At 43.2% G+C, this 10,332-nt stretch overlaps 1 protein-coding gene across 3 annotated transcripts; it reads right to left on the bottom strand.

Annotated features, from left to right (window-relative positions):
• Positions 1–335: 335 nt before the first annotated feature.
• Positions 336–9,461, bottom strand: lgals3b (lectin, galactoside binding soluble 3b). Of its 3 annotated transcripts, none has more exons than XM_041953719.1 (7): positions 9,331–9,461; positions 8,072–8,162; positions 6,951–7,008; positions 6,041–6,516; positions 5,688–5,776; positions 1,580–1,748; positions 336–1,421 (listed from the first exon to the last, which is right to left on the bottom strand). In XM_041953719.1, the coding sequence occupies exons 2-7, from the start codon at positions 8,075–8,077 to the stop codon at positions 1,257–1,259; spliced, it is 963 nt and encodes a 320-aa protein (XP_041809653.1). In that variant the 5' UTR covers positions 8,078–8,162; positions 9,331–9,461; the 3' UTR covers positions 336–1,256. The 3 variants fall into 3 exon arrangements, with proteins under 3 accessions (XP_041809653.1, XP_041809654.1, XP_041809655.1); XM_041953720.1 differs by lacking the exon at positions 9,331–9,461 and adding an exon at positions 8,660–8,789; XM_041953721.1 differs by lacking the exon at positions 9,331–9,461 and having other exon boundaries at positions 8,072–8,493.
• Positions 9,462–10,332: the final 871 nt, after the last annotated feature.

The following is a 10,332-nucleotide window of genomic DNA, read 5'->3' as shown; positions in this document are numbered from 1 at the left end:
CAGCTGCGTCATGACGTATGAAGCTGCGTCTGTACAAAACAAAAACGTTGAAGAAAAACGAGCACACGCACGCACACACACACACACACACACACACACACACACACACACGAAGTATTATGATTACATGTATGAGCACATTTGGAATATAATCCGCATTCTATTTATTAGTTTATTTCTATTTTATTTTTCTTTCTGTTTTGTATTTCCTTTCATAAGATTTGATTGTTCCTTTCATTTACATCGTTTAACGCTGCGGCTGTGAAATGGAAATAAAAATCTTTTGAATGAAGAAGTGCAGCAAGTTGAACTAACTACTCAAAACACTGTTACTAAATTTGAATATAATATTGCATCTTTGTGTTTTATTGTAAATATCAATATCTCAATGTGTAAATTCCACAGACACAACAACATAAGCAATATTTTCCCTCCTGCCAATCAATAACTCATCTGAGAGGCGACTGAAAAGGCAATGGAAAAATATACCAAACAGACAGAGCCAGGAGAACCAGAACCAGAAGATCCAGGAGAACCAGAAGAAGCAGAGCCAGAAGAAGCAGAAGAACCAGAAGAACCAGGAGACCCAGAGCCAGTTGAACCAGTAGAATCAGGGAAACCAGAGCAGGTTTGTTGATCAGAGTGATTTGTCAGAGACACTGCGTCTTAGTTTTATACAAAAGTGACTCTTCTCTTTTTTAAATAAAGAATTACTCTCCTTTCCTTTACCAACCAGGATCAGCACTTAGAGTAAAGGGGGTCAGGGTTTGATCCTGTCTTGCTGCACAGATAAAAACAGACAAACTCCAACAAATTTAAGATCGAGACCTTTTATATGAGTCAAACACAGGAACAGAAGTACAAGAGGATCCACTGAGAACCTTGTATATGTATGTATATATGAATGTGTTACACTAACCTTACCATCATCATCATCATCATCATCTACAGACCTACTCAAGATATATTTTGGATTAACTGAAGATCTACTGCAGATCTACTGATGATGATCTACAATCATTTAATGATGATCTTCTCTGCATCTATGGTGGGTCCCTGTAAATCTACTCAGGATCTACAGGTCTATTTGAGATATAATGATGATCTCCTGCAGATCTACAGTAGATTACTGAGAATCTAAAATTGATCCACTTATTATCTTCAGTAGATCTCTGATGGATCCCCACTATATCATTGGTGGATCCCTGGCAGATCCCTGGTGGACTTTCAGGAGATTCCCAGCAGATCTAATGCATTTATACACTGTTCAGACTCTCCATGTGGACCTTGGACAGGGTGAGGTCATTGTAGATGTTCAGTGCATTGATGGATCTCAGGTCGGTGATCCGGTGTTTAAACTCCAGTAGGTGAGCGTTGTCGACGGCCACCTTAAACTCGTTGTTGGTGCAGAGGATCTTCAGCTGCAACCACAAAACCACCAAGTGTCATCAACCTGATCACAGACTGGCCCTGTCACCACACTTCATGGTGCATTCAGGAACCCTCTGACACCTGAGAGTCAAACAAGCAAGGACTGAAAGATATGAATATTCTTAGTGGTATGAATCAAATATCTGACCTCGAATGACTGCCCCTGGACAAACGGGAACCGCTCGAGATCTCTCTCTTCTCGCCCCCACTGATTGTTGATGCAGCTGTTCCTGACTATCACCTTATTGCCACACTCGTTGAAGCGAGGGTTGAAATGGAAGGCCAAGTCGCGTGCTGTGGTCAGATCCACTGTGATCCTGAAAAACAACCAGACATGCTAAATCCACCAGACTGTCCAGCTGCATTACAGGATGTTTACAAAGTCTTGAACCCACAGTTCAAAACTGTGTAAGACATGCATACACCCTTCTATCCATCCATCTATCCATCCTTCTGTCATCCATCTATCCATCCTTCTATCATCCTTCTATCATCCTTCTATCATCCCTCTATCATCCCTCTATCATCCTTCTATCCATCCATCTATCATCCATCTATCATCCCTCTATCATCCCTCTATCATCCATCTATCCATCCTTCTGTCATCCATCTATCCATCCTTCTATCATCCTTCTATCATCCTTCTATCATCCTTCTATCCATCATCTGTCCATCCTTCTATCATCCTTCTATCATCATCTATCCATCCTTCTATCATCCTTCTATCATCCTTCTATCCATCCATCTATCATCCATCTATCATCCTTCTATCATCCTTCTATCATCCCTCTATCATCCTTCTATCCATCCATCTATCCATCCTTCTATCATCCTTCTATCATCCTTCTATCCATCCATCTATCATCCTTCTATCATCCATCTATCATCCTTCTATCCATCCATCTATCCATCCTTCTGTCATCCATCTATCATCCTTCTATCATCCTTCTATCATCCATCTATCATCCCTCTATCATCCCTCTATCATCCTTCTATCCATCCATCTATCCATCCTTCTGTCATCCTTCTATCATCCTTCTATCATCCTTCTATCCATCCTTCTATCCATCCATCTATCCATCCTTCTATCATCCATCTATCCATCCTTCTATCATCCATCTATCATCCTTCTATCCATCCATCTATCCATCCTTCTGTCATCCATCTATCCATCCTTCTATCATCCTTCTATCCATCCATCTATCCATCCTTCTATCATCCTTCTACCATCCATCTATCATCCTTCTATCCATCCCTCTATCATCCATCTATCATCCTTCTATCCATCCCTCTATCATCCATCTATCATCCTTCTATCATCCATCTATCATCCTTCTATCATCCATCTATCATCCTTCTATCCATCCTTCTATCATCCCTCTATCATCCTTCTATCCATCCATCTATCCATCCTTCTACCATCCTTCTATCATCCATCTATCATCCTTCTATCCATCCATCTATCCATCCTTCTGTCATCCATCTATCCATCCTTCTATCATCCTTCTATCATCCTTCTATCCATCCATCTATCTATCCTTCTATCATCCCTCTATCATCCTTCTATCCATCCATCTATCCATCCTTCTATCATCCATCTATCATCCATCTATCATCCTTCTATCCATCCTTCTATCATCCCTCTATCCATCCCTCTATCATCCTTCTATCATCCTTCTATCCATCCTTCTATCATCCTTCTATCATCCTTCTATCCATCCTTCTATCATCCATCTATCATCCTTCTATCCATCCTTCTATCATCCTTCTATCCATCCATCTATCATCCTTCTATCATCCTTCCATCATCCATCTATCATCCTTCTATCATCCTTCTATCCATCCATCTATCATCCTTCTATCATCCTTCCATCATCCATCTATCATCCTTCTATCATCCTTCTATCCATCCATCTATCATCCATCTATCATCCTTCTATCATCCATCTATCATCCTTCTATCATCCTTCTATCCATCCTTCTATCCATCCTTCTATCATCCATCTATCATCCATCTATCATCCTTCTATCCATCCTTCTATCATCCCTCTATCCATCCCTCTATCATCCTTCTATCATCCTTCTATCCATCCTTCTATCATCCTTCTATCATCCTTCTATCCATCCTTCTATCATCCATCTATCATCCTTCTATCCATCCTTCTATCATCCTTCTATCCATCCATCTATCATCCTTCTATCATCCTTCTATCATCCTTCCATCATCCATCTATCATCCTTCTATCATCCTTCTATCCATCCATCTATCATCCATCTATCATCCTTCTATCATCCATCTATCATCCTTCTATCATCCTTCTATCATCCATCTATCATCCTTCTATCATCCATCTATCATCCTTCTATCCATCCTTCTATCATCCATCTATCCATCCATCTATCATCCTTCTATCATCCTTCTATCAATCCTTCTATCCATCCTTCTATCATCCTTCTATCCATCCCTCTATCATCCTTCTATCCATCCTTCTATCATCCCTCTATCCATTCATCTATCATCCTTCTATCCATCCTTCTATCATCCATCTATCATCCTTCTATCATCCTTCTATCATCCATCTATCATCCTTCTATCCATCCTTCTATCATCCTTCTATCCATCCATCTATCATCCTTCTATCATCCTTCTATCAATCCTTCTATCATCCTTCTATCCATCCCTCTATCATCCTTCTATCCATCCTTCTATCATCCCTCTATCCATCCATCTATCATCCCTCTATCCATCCTTCTATCATCCTTCTACCATCCATCTATCATCCATCTATCATCCATCTATCATCCTTCTATCAATCCTTCTATCATCCTTCTATCATCCATCTATCCATCCATCTATCATCCTTCTATCAATCCTTCTATCATCCTTCTATCCATCCATCTATCATCCTTCTATCATCCTTCTATCCATCCCTCTATCATCCTTCTATCCATCCTTCTATCATCCCTCTATCCATCCATCTATCATCCCTCTATCATCCCTCTATCATCCTTCTATCATCCATCTATCATCCATCTATCATCCCTCTATCATCCCTCTATCCATCCATCTATCATCCCTCTATCATCCCTCTATCCATCCATCTATCATCCATCTATCATCCATCTATCATCCTTCTATCATCCTTCTATCCATCCATCTATCATCCATCTATCATCCTTCTATCATCCATCTATCATCCTTCTATCATCCTTCTATCATCCTTCTATCCATCCTTCTATCATCCATCTATCATCCATCTATCATCCTTCTATCCATCCTTCTATCATCCCTCTATCCATCCCTCTATCATCCTTCTATCATCCTTCTATCCATCCTTCTATCATCCTTCTATCATCCTTCTATCCATCCTTCTATCATCCATCTATCATCCTTCTATCCATCCTTCTATCATCCTTCTATCCATCCATCTATCATCCTTCTATCATCCTTCCATCATCCATCTATCATCCTTCTATCATCCTTCTATCCATCCATCTATCATCCATCTATCATCCTTCTATCATCCTTCTATCATCCATCTATCATCCTTCTATCCATCCTTCTATCATCCATCTATCCATCCATCTATCATCCTTCTATCATCCTTCTATCAATCCTTCTATCCATCCTTCTATCATCCTTCTATCCATCCCTCTATCATCCTTCTATCCATCCTTCTATCATCCCTCTATCCATTCATCTATCATCCTTCTATCCATCCTTCTATCATCCATCTATCATCCTTCTATCATCCTTCTATCATCCATCTATCATCCTTCTATCCATCCTTCTATCATCCTTCTATCCATCCATCTATCATCCTTCTATCATCCTTCTATCAATCCTTCTATCCATCCTTCTATCATCCTTCTATCCATCCCTCTATCATCCTTCTATCCATCCTTCTATCATCCCTCTATCCATTCATCTATCATCCTTCTATCAATCCTTCTATCATCCTTCTATCATCCATCTATCCATCCATCTATCATCCTTCTATCAATCCTTCTATCATCCTTCTATCCATCCATCTATCATCCTTCTATCATCCTTCTATCCATCCTTCTATCATCCCTCTATCCATCCATCTATCATCCCTCTATCATCCCTCTATCCATCCATCTATCATCCCTCTATCATCCTTCTATCATCCATCTATCATCCCTCTATCATCCCTCTATCATCCCTCTATCATCCATCTATCATCCTTCTATCATCCTTCTATCATCCTTAATACTGAAGTGTTCATACTGACTTGTCAGCGTGGGCTTTGATGGTTCCAGTGATGGTGATGAGCAGTTTGTCATAAACTCCAGCAGGAAGAGTCTGGTTGTACGGAATCTCCTGTTAACAAGGCAACAGGTGTCAATTTCATCACACCATTTATCCATCACACTATCCATCCATCCATCCATCACTTCATCACTCCGCCCATCTACCCATCACTCTGTCCATCCCCACATCCATCAATCAATCACACCGTCCATTCATCAGGCCACCCATCCATCCATCACACCATCCATCCATTCATTCATCACTTCATCTAACTACCCATCCATCCATCGATCCATCTAACTATCCATCTATCAAACCATCACTCTTTCTCACCAGTCTCTGCTGGGGGGCAACAGGGCCAGGTGAAGGACTGGGCCACCCTCCAGGTACAGTGGGACAGGCAGGTGGGCAGGGCCAGACTCCTCCATTTCCAGATTGACCTCCAGGCCAGGTGGGGTTGGCAGCTGGTTGACCTCCAGGCCAGGTGGGGTTAGCAGATGGTTGACCTCCGGGCCAGGTGGGGTTAGCAGCTGGTTGACCTCCGGGCCAGGTGGGATTAGCCGATGGTTGACCTCCAGGCCAGGTGGGGTTAGCAGCTGGTTGACCTCCGGGCCAGGTGGGATTAGCCGATGGTTGACCTCCAGGCCAGGTGGGGTTAGCAGCTGGTTGACCTCCGGGCCAGGTGGGATTAGCCGATGGTTGACCTCCAGGCCAGGTGGGATTAGCCGATGGTTGACCTCCAGGCCAGGTGGGGTTAGCCGATGGTTGACATCCAGGCCAGGTGGGGTTAGCAGAGGGCGGACCTGAACCTGGTTTTCACACAAAGACATCCTGTCTTCTTTAGACCAGCTTTATTCTGTTTTCCATTGTTGTCTGACTCTCAGTTTTCTAATTGGACTTTCGTCAGGTGATACTCTGACTTCGCCTGGTGGTCAGAACCATAGAGATGGAACTGTTGACGACCTTTGACTTATTTTCGTCTGCAGTATTTTTTACATCCAGCAGAAAAGTTGTTTGAAAATGAATTTACACACCAGGTTTCTACTGATTAATTTTGGATTGAGATCGAAATACTGGACCCATGAAGACCTCTATCCTGCACCATTTAGAAAAACTAGTGTCATCAGAAGAATATAAATCATCTATCACATAAAACTTCTTCACTGTTGGGCTTTCAGTATGAAACGATAAAGAAAAAGCAATAGAAAACAAAGATGATGATGATGATGATGAAGAACTGTACCTGGCCAGACAGGATTTCTGGTTTGCCCAGGACAGGCACCTGGTTGGTCACTTCTCTGCTGCAGAGGGGAAGAAGGAAGTGAAGAAAGACAGGAAGTGAGAAACTGACTGCACTTCCTCTAACATCCACCAGATGTCGCTGTGATTAAACTCCAGCCTCTCTGAGCAGATTCACTGAGCTTCTGCTGAGAATAACACAGTTGTGTTGATGACCCAAAATACATCTGTCCGAGCTGTCCCTGAACACAGCATGGTGCAGTGTGTGTGTGTGTGTGTGTGGTTCACACGGTTCAGGGTGTGTTAGTAGCACACTCATCAGGAATGTTCTGTATGAAGGTGTTAGTTTTAGAGATGAATGCAACACACACACACAGAGACACACACACACACACACGCAGACACACAGACACACACAGACACAGACACACTCACACACACAGACACACACACACACACTCACACACAGACACACACACAGCAGGTAAACACACCTGCAGTCACTCAGACCTGATGAAATCTGAACTCTGCTGACGGACTCAGGTTTCGTCCACGTTTACCATAAAGTCATGAAACTAAACCCGACTGACTGTTTGTCTCCATCCTGCTGTAACATGATTCGCTGACGGAGACAAACAGCAGGTGGAGCTGATTCTCTGGTCGCTGCCATCACACCACCACAGAAGAAGAGACGCAACCGGACGACGTCATTCAAAGGTCAAACGATGAACCCGTGACGGAAATCAGACATTTCTCCTCATCGTCGCTCCACACGTGATGTTTCCAACGAGTGACGTTTGAGTCACGTGACTCACTCGCTCGGTCCGTTTCCCATCAAACGTTTCAACGTGCACATGAAAACAGCGCAGGTGAGCGAGTGTCGGCAGGTGAGCGAGTGTCGGCAGGTGAGCGAGGTGTCGAACAGGACACGCTGAGACTAATGAACAAGCTTTCATTCAGACTTTCATTCCCATTCAAGCTAAATGTGATGAAGAGCTGGTTCATTCCACTGTTCTGACTGTGTTCTGAGACGGGATCGATGGAAAGTCAAAGAACATGAAACAGCAGGTAGATGAAGAGGAATGAAACACTGACGAAGAGGAGAAAGATCAGAAACACACTCACGCTCATGCTGCTCCTCTCAGGTCTGAAACACAGGAGACGTGTGAGAGCTGCAGCAGAGGAAAACCTGGTCCGAGGGCGTGGTGGACGAGTCCTGACACGAACAGGAAGACGAAGAAGACAGCAGTCATGCAACTGGAATGACTTCACCCTCGTCTTCGTCGTTCTCTGAGTTTATTTACTGACTTTCATTTGAAAAAGCTCAGATTTCATTTTCAAAGTTCCAGGGACAGGGCGTCTGTCCTGCAGGGGTCTGAGGACACGAGGACACGTTTGTTCTACGTCTTTGTCTCCTGACTCTCTGTTCATCAGCTGGTGGAGCCCCAGAGGATTTTACTTCAGTGAAAGTATTAATACCACAGAGTACACACACTCTGTTCCAGGCTAGAGTCCTGCATTCAACATTGTACTTCAGTACAGAAGTATTATTATCAAAATACACTTAAAGTACCAAAAGTAAAAGTACTCATTGTGCAGAACGACTCGTTTGAGAATAATCTGTAAAAATACGACATAACTCACTGATCAGATTTTGTATTGATCATCTGAATCTATAGAGAAATGTGGAAGAGTAGAAGCCTCAATAAGTACCTCAAAACTGTACTTCAGTACAGTACTTGAATAAAGCCAGTACTGCTAACATCGGTGTGATGTCTTGATTGTTGTCGGGGCTTCTCGTGTATTCAGGTCACTTTTTGTTGGTTCATTTCTGAAATGTTCACTTAAACAAACGAACACAAAGAATCACTCAATCCTTTTCTTTGACTTTCAATGTCTCATTCACAATAAATCAAAAGTCCTTTTTCTCAAAGGGAGTATTTTACTTTTGATACTTTAACTTCATGTTACTACTAATACTGCTGTACTTTTACTGAAGTGCCGTATCGTCACGTGATCGGTGCGACAGACTTTTCTTCTGTTTCTATTCATTGATCCGCTTTCTCTCCTCACTGTCGTCTCTCTCGGTGTAAATAAAGGTTGAATTCAATCGTTCACAGTCACACAGAGTCCTGCATGATCATCACATGACCAAGTAAACACCACAGATGTTTTTTCTGCTCTTCTCATGTCGTCTTTCTTCACCTTCACTCTCACAAAGTGAAACAAACAGGAAGTGAACGTCTCCAGGAGAGTTTTAGCCTTCAGGTTAACTTCCTGTTTCATTTCCTGGTTTGATTTCCTCGTCTGTCGGTCGAAACTAAAACCTCAACGCAGACGGTTAACGTGAGAACAGAGAGAGGTGTTGACACACCTGAGCTTACCTGAGAGCTGCGCGCACACACACACACACACACACACTCAATGACGCCGCTGTGTCAGTACGAGAGTTTTAAGTCCCAAGCTTCGTCCTGTTCCCACGTCCAGCCCCCCCTCCACACACACCCACACTGACTCACACACTGTGGCTCACACACCCAGTCTGTGTGTATTTTGGTGTGTGTGGGGGGGGGGCGTCACCATGCAAACTACATTTTCAAATCAATTTTGGTTTGAAGAAAATATTTTTTTACTCCCACAGACACTCAAACTGGATTATTGACGGATTATTGATACTATCAGTGTGTTCTTTATGGGCTGTCTTCCCAAAGCAGCACACACACACACACACACACACACACACACTCCAAACATGATGATGATTGTGAGGATGACGAGTATCTGATATTAGTAATAATTAAATTAATAAACACTTGGAGGTCAGAGGGGGAGGTGTCACTGCCACCTTCAGTGAAGCCTGAAGTCGTCACACACAGCACAGCTGATGAAGCAGGAAGCGCAGTTTTCACTGGTCTCACTGGGAGCTGTGGTTCTGGATCTGGAACAAACAAATACACACGAATAAACACAAACACACCCCTCTATTCACACTGGTGACTCACCCTGTGTGTGTGTGTGTGTGTGTGTGTGCGTGTGTGTGTGTGTGTGTTTGTGTATTCTGATGTTTTTCTGCCCCTGCTGGACAAATACTTTACTGCAATAAAAGTAAACAGGTAGCAGCACTAAAATGTATCCGAGTACTGAAGCAGAGAAAAGTAAGTACAGGATAAACTAAAGTGTCAACAGAGCTGTGGAACACTGCAACTTTCCAAACAAATACCCCGCCCCCCGCCCCCCCCCCCCCCCCCCCCCCCCTCACACACACACTCACAGATCTGTCTATCTGTGCGTCTCTCTGTGAGCCGGCAGGGGGCAGCAGAGCGTCATCACAGGGAGTGACAGGTGTAAGCTCAGCTGACAGACAGCAGGTGTCGCTGTGGAGCTGC

The sequence above is a fragment of the Chelmon rostratus genome, chromosome 15 (assembly GCF_017976325.1).
Source record: "Chelmon rostratus isolate fCheRos1 chromosome 15, fCheRos1.pri, whole genome shotgun sequence".
Classification (NCBI taxonomy): Eukaryota; Metazoa; Chordata; class Actinopteri; order Chaetodontiformes; family Chaetodontidae; genus Chelmon; species Chelmon rostratus.
Note: the sequence above shows the minus strand (reverse complement) of the source record. Positions and strands in the feature narration are given on the sequence as shown.